General features: G+C 25.4%; 3 protein-coding genes across 3 annotated transcripts; 2 read left to right on the top strand and 1 right to left on the bottom strand.

Annotated features, from left to right (window-relative positions):
• The first annotated feature begins 65 nt into the window (after window positions 1-65).
• On the top strand, window positions 66-1693 carry LOC126904133 (uncharacterized). Its single transcript, XM_050682884.1, has 2 exons — window positions 66-206; window positions 289-1693. Exon 2 carries the CDS (start codon window positions 361-363, stop codon window positions 1603-1605), a length of 1245 nt encoding a protein of 414 aa, XP_050538841.1. The 5' UTR covers window positions 66-206; window positions 289-360; the 3' UTR covers window positions 1606-1693.
• On the bottom strand, window positions 1606-6069 carry LOC126904134 (NSFL1 cofactor p47-like). Its single transcript, XM_050682885.1, has 8 exons — window positions 5828-6069; window positions 5605-5768; window positions 5264-5434; window positions 4930-5045; window positions 4715-4868; window positions 4332-4478; window positions 2043-2261; window positions 1606-1879 (listed from the first exon to the last, which is right to left on the bottom strand). Exons 1-8 carry the CDS (start codon window positions 5933-5935, stop codon window positions 1747-1749), a joined length of 1212 nt encoding a protein of 403 aa, XP_050538842.1. The 5' UTR covers window positions 5936-6069; the 3' UTR covers window positions 1606-1746.
• Window positions 6070-6479: 410 nt separating this feature from the next.
• LOC126904137 (RNA-binding protein 42) lies at window positions 6480-12429 on the top strand. Its single transcript, XM_050682891.1, has 6 exons — window positions 6480-6716; window positions 7645-7721; window positions 7942-8095; window positions 8167-8516; window positions 11912-12106; window positions 12178-12429. Exons 1-6 carry the CDS (start codon window positions 6667-6669, stop codon window positions 12306-12308), a joined length of 957 nt encoding a protein of 318 aa, XP_050538848.1. The 5' UTR covers window positions 6480-6666; the 3' UTR covers window positions 12309-12429.
• Window positions 12430-14263: the final 1834 nt, after the last annotated feature.

The raw sequence follows: 14263 nt of genomic DNA, 5'->3' as shown, positions 1-14263 counted from the left end.
CAACTGTTATTATGTGATAAAAGTATGAGTTTAGATAGTTGTTATCTAAATTTATTTAAGTCTTGTAAACTGTACATGAGATAGACGCATAGATTTAATTAATGCATGTAGTATAATTCAACTCTATTAAATCAACAGAAATACAATTTTCAATAATTCCTTAATTGAAAATCTACAAAATTTATCAAATTATACAATAAGACTATGTATTATATATATATATTATTGTTTTTTAAATAAAATTATTTTTATCGTGGTCATAATAGTTTAATTTCTTTATGTTTTTAGAAGTGACTTGTTAATTTCTTTCATGTTAATAAACTCTGTCATCCATGATTATATTTGCAAAAATTTATCAAGATGAGGAAATATCAACAACTTCTACTTATTATTATATCATTAGTAAGCATTTTTTCACTGCTAACATACAGATATGAGTACATGCAACTTCTGAATGTAATAGAAGTGCTTAATTTTTTTGGATATCCAGCTAATGATTTAACAAATTGTACCATTTTAAATGGTACCTTTCTTAATGACATTGAAAATAATAACAAATTGGCTAAGCCAATGGTGTCATGGACAAAAATTGATGAACATTTTGCTTATTCAGCCTTTTGGTTACAAGAAAATGAATCAGTTTATATAACAGTTATTGGTCCTAAAACAGCTTTTTCTGGATATGATTGTCGTGTTTGGTATAAGTTAGGTGACCATTACATTTCAAGTCCTGGTACATTTTCTTATAATTTATCATCAGACAGCAACAAAAAAATTAATTTTTACCATTATAGCATACATTGCAAACCAATAAATGTTCCAATTGATGCAATACCTTATGGAATACTATTGGGTAGAGAAAATTCATTGAAGCTCTTTGTTCCTTTACGACTACAAGAAGAATCATATCATAAGGACAATTTAGTTATTTGTGTTTCACCTGATTATTCTGGTATTCCAGATACAAATTTAGTTGAATTTATTGCTTATCATGTTATGTTAGGAGTCAAACAGTTTTTAGTGTATGACATAGGGATTCATCATCAAGTTTTAGAATTTTTAAATTCAATTGCTGGTCATAAATCTATGCACAACTATAAAATATCAACTCTTTCCTGGCAATTTCCTACAATTGACAAAAATTTAGAAAAGTCTGTTTTATTGAATGATTGCATTATGCGAACTCAAGGAGAAACTAAACATCAAATATTACTTTCATGGGAACAATACTTAGTATTTAATAAAGATTCTAATTTTAATTTTTTAGATCAAGAAAATACTAATTATGCATTTGAAGTCATGAAATGTTGTACTAAACGTCTAACAAAGAAATCTTGGCCTTTGGCTATGAGAAAAACACTTTGTGAAAAAACAAATGAAACAAATAATATAGATAGTGTTAATAGACTTAAGATTAGTAATTTTCCTACTATACTTGGATCAATACACAATTTAGAAGAATTTTGTAATAAAACTATGGGTAAAGAAGATGTAAGTATGACAAAATATTTGAACTCTTTCATGAACAGCAAACTTTTGAACTTATGGAAAACACATGTACAATTTTCTATGATTAATTTAAGAAAATCAAAACAATTACCTTAATTAAAAATTATTTAAATGATGTGTATTTAATTATTAAATAATATGTAAAATATATATTTTTATAATTATTATATATGAATTTTTTTAATTTTAAGTCTTATTTTTAATATACATATTAAATAATTACAGCAAGAATATAACTCAACCAAAACGTTGAAAAATCACAGTATTTAACAGTCCAGCATCAACTATTGTTTGTTCATTGTTCTCTAGAGCTTTTGGTGGATATGATGATTGTAGTATAAATGGTCTTGTGGCAAAACTAGATCTTGCTCTATATAATTTTGAACGTTAAAGATATTTGTTAAAATAATAATAATTATCCAAAATTTGTAATATCATTCATTAATTATTTTTAAGAAATTAACTTTGAAAATAAATTAGTGTTCTAAATATTTTACATGGAAATCATTAACTAAATATATTTAAAAGGATACGTTGTAATATATCGACGAACATCACCAATAGTATGACTGTGATTAAATGTAGCAACTAATCTTGATCCATTTGCTAACCTTATTTGCAATGAGGTAGTAGGAGCACCAGCTATCAAAGGAACTTCTGCGCGTGCAGTAGCATCATTAACTGCTTCATTTTCAGGAGTTGATGATGAAGTTTGGTTTATATTTTCATCTCCAACAACTTGTGGTGTAGGACTTTAAAAAAATTGTATTACAATAAAATTAAAATTTCAATTCAATAGAATTTAATCAAATCTTAAAATAAAAAAAATATTGAAACATTAGCATTCATATATAATAATATCATAATAAAATTTTAGTAAAACTGAAATCTAGCAGAAAGTTCATAAATTCTACTTTATTATTACTAAACTGGAGGTCAAAAATTACATAAAAAGAATAGAATAGAGAATGAGTTTAGGAGAGATAAGAAAAGTGGCTAGTTTTAAGTATTTAGGATAAGTTGTGCAATAAACAGTGATATGGACCTAAATATAGTTAATTAAGTATTTTATTAGTTAGTTACTTTTAAATTATAATTATACTGATTTGTGTTTAATCATTTTATAATCTAAACATATCAAAATAACTAAAATAAAAATATTAAGTTAAGTAAATTAACCTACAATCTTATTATAAAGAAAATTTTGGTTAGAATTCTAAATAGTTTTAATTAATCAAACATTTATGTTATATTATTTAATTCATTAAAATATGTATTTTGTTATGATAAATTTGTATAACTTTCATAATAAAAATAAAGTTTGATACAGGAGAACACGAGATAGGTGAGATGAGAAGATCAGTGACAATAAGCGAGAATGTAATAAAAAAGGTGGAAAGTTTTAAGTATTTAGGATAAGTTGTGCAATAAACAGTGATATTGACGAGGATGTAGGACACAGGATTAAGTGCGAGTGGATGAAGTGGAGAGAAGCATCTGGTATGTTATGTCATAAGAGAATTCCAATGTGGCTGAAAGGTAAGTTTTATAAGACTGTAGTGTGACCAGCTATGATGTATGGTTCAAAGTGTTGGGTAGTTAATAATAGAATAGAACAGAGAATGAATGTAGCAGAGATGATGATGCTTAGATGGATGAGTGGAGTGATTAGAGAAGATAGGATAAGGAACGGACATGTAAGAAAAAGTATAGGAGTAGCATCAATTATGGATTAGATGAGAAAAAATAGACTTGGATGGTCTGGTCATGTTATGAGAAGAGAGGAATCTGAAGCTGTAAGAACAGTTATGAAAACTAATGTTGAAGGAAGAAGAGGTAGATATAAACCAAAAAAGAAATGGGGGGATGTTATCAAATGCTATATGAGGACGGCTAATGTGTGCGTAGATGATGTGAGAGATTGTGTCAAGTTGAAGATATGGATTAGGGTGGCTGACCCCAAGTAGTTGGGATCTAGACTAAGTAAAAGAAAAAGATTACGCAAAGAAACACTACCCCAATAACAATTCACGTATATATTGTATTAAGTAATGATGTGTGTCCAGATAGAATATTATTAAAAATGGAATTTCCATTTTACATCCAATATTCCAATTAAAATATTATTACATATTAAAATAATTATACAATGTTTTTTGTATTTATTGAAACATCAATATCAGTAATTTTGAAATTAGTCAAAAAATTTTTATAACATAAATATTGTATTCGATTTATCAATGTTTTAAAATCCCTATTAAATTGTAATAAAATCAGAAATATAATTATTTTATACTTACATTACTAATTTTACAACCATAACTATTTTATTATTTATATATAATTGTTCTTAACATTTAGTTTTACAAAAACAATTTTAAAAACAAAAATATTAAATGTTGATCAATAAATTATTAATAATATTTACTATATTTTATTTATGAAAAAAAGGATGGTTGTTTAATTATGATTCACGTCATATCTTTTTTTCTTTTCAAAAATTAATAATAATGTATGTTCTATTATTTTAAAAAAAATTTGTCTGATTCCCCTTTCTTTACATTTAAAATTTTATCTAATATTGTTATTTTGTGGAAACTTAAAATAATTAAGAAAATTACTGCTAGATAACAACTTTAGTACCAGTATTTTAAAAGATAGTGGCATTTTGATAAACAGGCAGGAGGAATAGTGTGATCCATAAATATCTAGAGATTAAATAAATAGCTAAGTACAAAGCTAAGAAAACCTTAGTTTACATCTGATTGTATATAATATATTAAAAAAAATCCAAAGTTAAATAACTTAAAAGTATCATATACCTTCCTAATAGGTGACCAGATCCTCCAAATAATTTCTTTTTTGGTTTAGAAGGAGTATACTCTTCAAATCTATGATCTTCAATGCTTACATGTAATTCTTCTTCGCTAGTTACATTAGCTTCTTTTAAAAGTAATGGAGGTACTTCCCTAGAATATATCAAAATAGTTTATACACAGCATTGAAAAAAACTTGAGTGTATATTTTGAGGAGATATACTAAATGAATTAATGTTCACAAAATATTTTAGAAAATAATAGTTAATATTTATGTACTAACAAATATTTCTTTGTATTTTATATTTATTTTTAATTTACCTTGATACATATTTAAGATTTTTTTTTTAACTAATAATAATTTGAATTAAATTTATAATAATACTAACCCACGAGCAACAAGAAGTAAAAATTCTCTGTTTTCTTGTTGTTCAATACTATGCAGTTCACCATCATTAATGGTGAAGCCTTCTTTCCACATCTTCAACACAACTTCTTCTTGAGGTTGACATGCATTTTTACCAGAACTATTTGAATGAATTACTAAATAAATACAATATACAAATTAATCGACAAAAAAAATTTACATGACTATTAAATTTACCTTCAGTGTCATTATCAGTTTGGCCTAATTTATAACCAGTACCAAAAAAGGATGTTGAACAACCACTGTCCTGTGAAGGATTTCCTGTTACACCAGAGGATGATGAACTTGCATATCTAATACACAAATAAAATTTACATAAAATAATTGATGCCTCATATTTTACAAGTAATGAAATTTATTATAATTGCAATAAGTGATTTATAAGGTATATTATTAAATATAGCTTAAGTTTCATTATTAATAATTTTGAAATATTTTATAATAAAAAAATTCCATAATATATTACATTGTCATTATATATTCTAAAATAAATATAATAATTAATATTCACTTTTGAGCAGCTTGAAACATATCAGTCATAACATCTGCATTATTTCGTGGTGGTCCAATAACTTGTTGACCACTTGTGATCGATCCACCAGCATAAAATCTTTGGCCTTCATCCTCATCACTATCTTTATCTTCAACTTCAGAATTTTTCATACTGCTAAATGTCATTATTCTAAAACCATAATTAACATTTTATATTTGAAGGATAAAAATTATTGATGTTACAGCATGTGATAAAATGTACAATGTGAATAATATTAATTTATTTGGCTATTGTTAGCACAATAATTTCTTTTGTATTTTATTCCAAGTGCCTAGGAAAAAAATAATACAAAATTATACCTAGATTTAGACTGCCATTTTTTTGGTTTAGAAGATGATTTATAACTTGTAGAACTAGTCATTGGGTTATCGCTAGATGCCGGAACTGATCTTGAAACAGATGAACTAGTATTATCACTCAACACTTCATCATTTCCCTCATCATAAAAACTAGCCAATGCTGACTGTAAATAATTTTTTTTATTAAAATTAACCACTTTTTATTAATTACTAATAAAATTACTTCCAAGTTCCAAGCGGCCGATTCTAAAAAGAATTTGGCCCTTTCTTGGTCAACGTTTGTAATTCCTCTGAATTCATTAATTTTGTTATTATTGTCAGATTCACTCATCTTAAAAAATTAAATAATAATAAAACAATAAAAAACAACTTGAGATTTAAATGACAGGAAAAATGAATATTAAAATAAAGAATTTTTAATTTATAAAGATAGTAGTGTTTGAATCATAAAACTCAACAACATAGAAAACGCTCGTAATCGTATTATATTATCAATAAAATAATATATATTCAAAATCATGACGTAACCTTAAATATGTTAGACAGTGTTTCAGGCATTGTATAAATATAATTTAATAGACAAAAAGTATACATTTATATGGTTTTAAATTATTATACTCAATGAAAGCTAATAAATAATCTAAATGTATTATTATAGATATTCTATAAAAATACTTCTTATATATTTAGCTAAAGTACTACAAATAGTGAGTAAACATTATTTTATTTTTCTAAGTAGATAACACTGTTGTGTTTTATATTTTAATTGTTAAATATAATAAGACCTGCTACTAGAAATGATAACATACTGTTAACAACATTCTTATATAGAAAGAAGTTGTCAATATCATTAGTTCATTTATTTCATCGCATTTTATAGTTTTTTTTAAGTTTTTAAGTTTTTTAAGTTTTTTTTATAGATACTTTTCAAAACCTTATCTAAACCGTACAAGAATCAGCAAATAGTTTTGGTTTTTAAAAACCCTGAAAAATTCATTATATTGAAATTTATATATATATATATATATAATTTATTTTCTTTGAGACATATATTAAGTTAAAATGTCAGATGCTTTTGATAAACTTCGAATGATGGAAGATGAAATGAACAAGTATGCTATTGTTTGAACTATATTCTTTTTATTACTTATTATAGGATTGAGAAAGTATTATTTTTTAAATTTTTAAATTAAGAATCTTTGAGTTTCAAAACATCAATTAATATAATTTTTTAATGATACAAATAAATAAACTTTTTATATATAGTTTATATCTAAGGACCTATGTTTTTTTTTAGGTAGACCAATGCTGTGATACAAAATAACATTTTTATTTTTATGACTTTAAAAAATAACTTATTAAAAAAAGTCTATATCTTGAATAAACCATCTTGTATAATACTATTTAATTAGTTTTAAATAAAACATTTTTTTTTTATGTTACATATAAGATGAAAGAAAATAGGTTTAAATGGTTTAGTCATACGATAAGAATATATCTGAAGTAGTAAGAACAGTTATGGAAATGAATGGTGAAGGAAAAAGAGGATGAACAAAAAATGGATGATAGATGAGGACTGCTAGTGTGTGTACTTCTAAAACTATGAGAATGAGCAGAATAACATGCAAAGCATTAGTGCATATACTTATTATAACTGAGGTAACTAGTATAGGGCTAAGGTTTGTGTCACATTTAATGTTCTCGTATGATTACTTATTTGGATACCAATAGCGAACAGCGCAGCTAAATATCAGCACTAAGAAAAAAATGCATGATCTCCTGCGCCATAACATGCCCTATAATGTATTATTTAATATAATGTCTTTAAATGGGATAATTATTTAATTTTAGATATTTACTATAAATAAATAATTAACTTAATTAGTGACAATAATGTATATAATTTTAAGTACAGCTAATGATAGTATGCAAAAATTCCTACTAGTAAAATAGAATGTTTTTAAGTTATTTTCTATTAAAAACTATTTAATCTATATGTTATAAATATGTATTTAAACTGTACTTTTAAACCATTTTTAGGTTTGAAGAAGAAATTGGTATTCCTAATTATGTTGGAGCCCATTCTTACAATCAGATTTCCTTACCTTCTAATACAGGTAATAAAATCTATAAACTAAAATAAAAGTTTTATAGTCAACAAAATATGGTTTATTGTTTGATTTCTCCAATTTTATGATCATATAATTTTCTGTAAACATGCTAAAATATCTTCTAATTTATTCTTTCTGTTAGACTATTTGTTGGTCTTTTAGTTAATTTAATTATATTCATTTAAAGTAATAATGAAATGAATATTTTTTTTCTCCTAAACTTTAGATGATTATTCGATGATGGCACAACAGAATTTAATCCATTCTCAAAGGTACAATAATGGTCAACCGTCATTTACAAATAGTCAAATGTTGTTACAGCAACCACAAAGAAAATTTAATGTGAAAACTGATAAAACTATAGGTCCTGTAATTCTTAGGTATGTTTTTATTTTAACCTAAAAACATTTTTTTAATCAGTTATGTATTAAATAAATTGTTGTTTTTTAAGTGGAGCTCCTAAATTATACAGCTCAAAATCGGAACAACTAATTCCTACAAATGATTTATTAATTAAACCAGAAGATGTTATGAAAATGACTTCTAGTATTAATCCTTTAAAAAAAGAATCAAAAAAAACAACACAAACAGTATTGCCTGGTAAAGAAATGGCTGAAGCTGTAAAAGCTAGTTCAAAAACTGTTGTTGTGTCAGCCGGTGGTAATGCTGTTGCTGCAGCAGAATGTGCAGCATCAATACCTAATCAATCTGCTAAAAACAAAGGCAAAAAGAACAAAAAATTTGTACGGACATCTGGAGGACAAGTATGGGAAGATCCCACACTCGCAGAGTGGGATGAAGGTAATAATTAAAAATAATATTAAAATAATTGAAGCAATTATTTTTATTAAATAGTTTAATGAAAACAATCTAATTCAGATTTTTTTAAGCTATTCAATTTTTTCAATATCATGATTTATTTAATTATACCAGGGACTTATTAACAACTCATTTTAAGGGGGAAACATCATTTTTTTAGCTTTGATGCAAAACTGAAATGGTATTAATTTTACAATGAAGTGTTTTTTTTTTATGTCTATTACCGCCTTTTCTCAGCTCGCACCAAACCAATTTCTTTCAATGATACATCAAAAGATTACAAATCGTATCTAGTCAAAGACAGTACCCTCAAAAAGTGATCAAATTTCCCTAGTTTCCTGTAGATGGGAGAAATCTCCAAAAAAAAAATTACAAATTTAAAAATTGTTAATTTTTGACATTTTTAAATTTTTTTATATGTAAAACTGCTGTAACTTTATGAAAATAGATGAAAAGAACAATTTTTTGTATTTTATTTTAAAATACCTTACAAGAAGAGTATACGAGGTGTGTTCAAAAAGTAAGGTGACTTGATATTTTTATGAAAAACTATTTATTTATTCATCAATGTTTATGTTGTCCCCTTCAAAGTAATCCCCCTCAGATGTAATACACTTGTGCTAACGCTTTTTCCAATCTTCGAAACACTTCTGATAAGCACTTTTTGGTATAGCCTTGAGCTCTTTCAGCGATGCAGTTTTTATCTCCCCAATCGTTGCAAATCTTCGTCCTTTCATAGGGTTTTTCAATTTTGGGAACAGAAAAAAGTCGCATGGGGCTAAATCAGGTGAATATGGTGGCTGAGGCATGATTGTGGTGTTGTTTTTGGCCAAAAAATCCCTCACAAGCAACGATGAGTGAGCAGGTGCATTATCATGATGCAAAAGCCATGAATTGTTTTTCCATAATTCCGGACGTTTTCTTCGTATTGCTTCTCGCAAATGACGCATAACTTCAAGATAATACTCCTTATTGACCGTACGACCTTGTGGTAAGAACTCCTGATGCACTACGCCACGACAATCGAAGAAAACTGTGAGCAAAACCTTGACATTTGATCGAACTTGGCGTGCTTTTTTCGGTCTTGGCTCTCCTTTGGGTTCTTCCATTGGGACGATTGAACTTTGGTTTCGATGTCATAACCATATACCCATGATTCGTCACCAATTATGACCCTTTTGAGCAAATCAGGATCATCATTGACGTCATGCAACAGCTCCAGAACGATGCTCATGCGACGATTCTTCTGGTCAAAATTAAGCAGTTTCGGAACAATCTTCGCTGACACACGTCTTATGCCCAAAATATCCGAAAAAACTTCATGGCACGAGCCAACCGATATGCCAACATCCTCAGCAACTTCTCTGATAGTGATTCGTCGATTTTCCAAAACAATTTTCTTCATTGCTTCAACGTTTTCATCTGTTGTTGACGTGCTGGGACGTCCAGAGCGAGGTTAGTCATTGACATCTTCTCGGCCATCTTGGAGNGTCCAGAGCGAGGTTCGTCATTGGCATCTTCTCGGCCATCTTGGAAAAGCTTGTACCACTTATAAATGTTATTTTTACTCAGAGCGGACTCACCGTATGTTACTGTCAACATTTCAAGTCTATTAGAACACTTAATTCCATTTTTGACACAAAATTTGATGCAAATTCTTTGATCCATTTTTTTTTTGATAGCAGAAAATCGCCGAGCACACCAAAATACGTCTAATCTTTGTATCTGTCAAAAACAAACTAAATATGCTATATACTTGAAACTGTGTACAGATGTTCGGTACGAATGTACCAACGTGACATAAAAAAAAATCTAAGATCGAACCGACGTAGCCCGCGAAATTTGAAAAGTCACCTTACTTTTTGAACACACCTCGTACTGTTTTTCATAAATATTATATAAATCTAATTGATATAGCATAGAAAGTTAAACTTATTTAAAAAATTTTTGCTTCTTTTAAGTGGAGAAAAATAAATTTTAAATAGCTTAAATTGTCATTTGTATTCACTAAAGAAACATGACATAAGGTTACCATGTCGGTAGTACTTGTGTCTTTCAAACTTGAGGTACAACCCCTATATGGGATTGGATTTCATTGTATTTTTTTCTTAACTCTTAACAAATTAGACAAATTTTTCAATTCATTTGATTTTTATCTCCTTTATATTCAATAACTTCAATAAATACTATAAGTATAAAATATTGCATCAAGCCCTTTAATTTTTATACATGTTTTTCATAGAAGTAATGAAATAAACTACTTTATCATTTTTTGTTATTTCTCTGTAAAAATTACAATATTGAATTATTAAATATTCATTTCATACCATATTTAATTGCTATAATAAACATTTATTTATAAATTTTACTTTTAAATCTAAGAACTACTAATCGGGATATAAGGAAATAGAAGTTGATGTTCTTTTATAATTATGCACTAATTTCTTAAAATAAAACACTATCTACAGATTTGTCTTGAAGCGTGTTTTATGATAGTGATTTGAATTATTGTCAGATGTTATCTATACTTGTTCATTCAAACTATCCTACATCCATACTGTGCTACTGTATTTTATTTTGGAAGGTCTGCTAGAAAAAAATTTTTTGGTTAAATAGTAGAATGACAAAAAAAAAGTCTTAAGAATTATATTTTATAAATATTAGCTTTAAATAATATTGATAGTGCTAGTTTTAACAAACAATTTCTCTTGTTAACACCACTCTTAAATACATTCCTGAATAGTACATTAATAACATAGCTCAACATAATTGAATCGCAATTTATTTGATAATTTTTTTGTTTTTAAATTCAGTTAAACTTTTTAGTGCAGATTTAAAATAAATAAGTCTACATGATTTTTAATTTCAACTATTTTTAGATATTAAAAATAAAAATTGCAATAATATTGATTTTTTTAATTAAAAATTATGTTTCTTTCAACAATCATTATAATTATAACAATTTCTTCTAAAATATAAAGTCCATTATAATACTTTTGAAATCTTCATAACTTTCTATATATATATGATTATCAATTGTAAATAAAACCATATTTAAAAATAGTTATTTTGATAAGTTCAACTTTACTTTTTGAAAAAAGCTATAATTTTATCTCAGATACTCATAATAATGACACAACTTAATTGTACAATTTCAAATTTTTATTAATGTAGTTTCTATTTTAATAAAAATAGATAACTATATTTTTTTAGCTTAATATTTAAGCTAATATATTTTTGGTTAAAATAATTCTGTAATTCTATAATTTTATAATCACATTAAAATTTTTATTTATGTCAATTATTTAAATATACTAAATGTTTTAAATTATATATTTTAAGGTTTTTCCACTAATTATGTTTTAATATCATTAAAGATGACTTCAGACTATTTTGTGGAGATCTTGGGAATGATGTCACTGATGAGTTATTAGCAAGAACATTTAGCCGATATCCATCGTTCCAAAAAGCTCGTGTTGTTCGAGATAGACGAACTATGAAAACTCGTGGTTTTGGTTTTGTTTCTTTTAAAGATCCAGCAGATTTTATTAGAGCTACAAAAGAACTTAATGGTATGAATAAAAAAAATGTAGAAAATGTAGAAAAGTAAATTGATTTAAGGTATCATTATTTGGTTTTTAAGGTCGTTATGTTGGAAGTAGACCTATTAAATTACGAAAAAGTATGTGGAAAAATAGAAGTCTAGAAGTAACTAAGAAAAAGGAAAAAGAAAAAGCTGCTCTTATTAGCTTACTAACTGGTCAATCTTCATAAAGTAAAAAACTATTAATATTTGTAAATAAACATGTTACTTTAATACTCAATTTATATTGACAATATTTGATTCCTTTTCTTTGACAAACTATAAATATATTAAATTATATATTTTGTGAAATTGTATTTGCTTTAAACTTAATAAGAAATACCATTCTTAATCTCTATTCTTTTTATAATTTATCATAAATGTTTGTCTCTTTGAAATGACAAACACAGAAAACAGTTAAAAGATTATTTTAAGTATAACAAGTTAGAATACTAATTGTTTATAGATACAATTATCAATCATGTCTATTGTATTTTAAATTAGTAATACTAAATGTCCATGAACTATCTACAGCAATAATATAGTTTAAATTGGGTCTCTAACAGCTGGAAATCATTAGTAATAATTTAACCATGAGCATTCTCGCGGGGATTAAATACACTATAATGAAGCTGTATTTTAGTGAGGTAATAAAAATATCTCAAATATGTGTTCCCCTAAGATATACCTTATGAGTGTCATTGATTTTAACTATAAGTTAAGTGTAACAAAATATCTTTACATAACACAATATATATCAAATATTACAATTAGATAATTCATGAAATATCAACATTTAATTTTAACAAAATTTAGTGATGTATACAAAAAATAATTTAAGAGAAAAGGTAACTTTAAATAATATTTAATTTTTACATTGGAATTAATACTGAAATTTCAAATAAATAACAAGTAAAATTCAATTGTAATAAGTTATTGTACACTAAACATAAATTATTCAAAATAAATATTTAACTTTTTTTTGTAATTTATAGTTTTAATAACATATTAGAATAGAAATGTTCATTTCTATTACATAATGGTAGAAATCTAATCATTTCAACATTCAACAATGTTATAAAACTTTACATCATCAATTTTTATTAAAATCATACAAATAATTTGTAATTTAAATTGCTGTGACTTTAAAAATATTTTTCAAAATTAATCAGTGATTATAAAATTTATTACATAATAAGAACAAGAATGTATCAATTTTAATAATCAATTTTATTTTTATGAAATTAATAAATAAACTTAAAAAAATTTAAAAGTGCAACAAAAACAGTTATGTACAAAAATACTACCTTAAAAAAATAGTTTAAACGAAATAGAAATCACAGTTCTCAATTAATTTTGTCAATAGTTAATAAATTAAATCATTTCTCAAAATCGAATGAATTTAAATAATCAATGTACCAACAATCAACATTTTTAATTAAATATAAAAGATACAATTTATAAGTTTACAGCTATAATCTATAAAATACACATAAAATATAAATACAATATTTACAAATTAATTTACTTTACACTTATTAATAAATAGCACATACATTTTCGGTCCCATTTAATAAAACAAAGTAGTTAAATTAAAAAGATTATTTGTAACAGTAGTAGACATTTTTTACATATTAAATAAATTGTAGTTTAAATTTAATTTATAACAAAAGAAATTCACCTTTGAAAATGTGATTTAATAACTAACTTTTGTAATATTAAAATTGTTTAGCATACTAACTTTGGTACTATTTTACAATATTTATCTGTTTTAAAAGTTAAGTATAAGTTAATGTAAAATATGTTACAAATATTGAACCAACAGAACTAAAGATTATTTTAAATTGTCATTAAAATTTAAGCTACTTAGTATTAATCAAAAATACTTAATTTGAAATAAATGCACAATATATTTATATAATTTGTACAACATATAAACCTTAAGAGGTTTATATATATATGGATGTATATTTTGGATCCAAATTATTAAAAAAAATATTTTCCTACTATTAATATTATTTCTCCTGGTGATAAGTACTCATTTTATCAAATAACTTTTAAAAAAGTATTATTGAGACTGTTAAAATATAAATGTATTTGTAGTTTACATACGGTATTAATCTTTATAGTAAAAAATAAGGTGCAA

This window comes from Daktulosphaira vitifoliae, unplaced genomic scaffold (assembly GCF_025091365.1).
Source record: "Daktulosphaira vitifoliae isolate Bord-2020 unplaced genomic scaffold, ASM2509136v1 Scaffold_4, whole genome shotgun sequence".
In the NCBI taxonomy this organism is placed as follows: domain Eukaryota; kingdom Metazoa; phylum Arthropoda; class Insecta; order Hemiptera; family Phylloxeridae; genus Daktulosphaira; species Daktulosphaira vitifoliae.
This window is presented reverse-complemented; position numbering and strand designations above follow the sequence as displayed.

What these genes read in the sequence shown, in the direction of transcription:
- LOC126904133 (XM_050682884.1), top strand. Translation starts at nt 361, where the DNA reads ATGAGGAAATATCAACAACTTCTACTTATTATTATATCATTAGTAAGC.
- LOC126904134 (XM_050682885.1), bottom strand. Translation starts at nt 5,935, where the DNA reads ATGAGTGAATCTGACAATAATAACAAAATTAATGAATTCAGAGGAATT. An exon ending in ATGTTTCAAGCTGCTCAAAA is followed by an intron (nt 5,046 to 5,263) that starts GTGAATATTAAT and finishes TTTGTGTATTAG; the next exon opens with ATATGCAAGTTCATCATCCT. An exon ending in GTTCGTCGATATATTACAAC is followed by an intron (nt 1,880 to 2,042) that starts GTATCCTTTTAA and finishes AAAATTATATAG; the next exon opens with AGCAAGATCTAGTTTTGCCA.
- LOC126904137 (XM_050682891.1), top strand. Translation starts at nt 6,667, where the DNA reads ATGTCAGATGCTTTTGATAAACTTCGAATGATGGAAGATGAAATGAAC. An exon ending in TTCCTTACCTTCTAATACAG is followed by an intron (nt 7,722 to 7,941) that starts GTAATAAAATCT and finishes CCTAAACTTTAG; the next exon opens with ATGATTATTCGATGATGGCA. An exon ending in AGCTACAAAAGAACTTAATG is followed by an intron (nt 12,107 to 12,177) that starts GTATGAATAAAA and finishes TTGGTTTTTAAG; the next exon opens with GTCGTTATGTTGGAAGTAGA.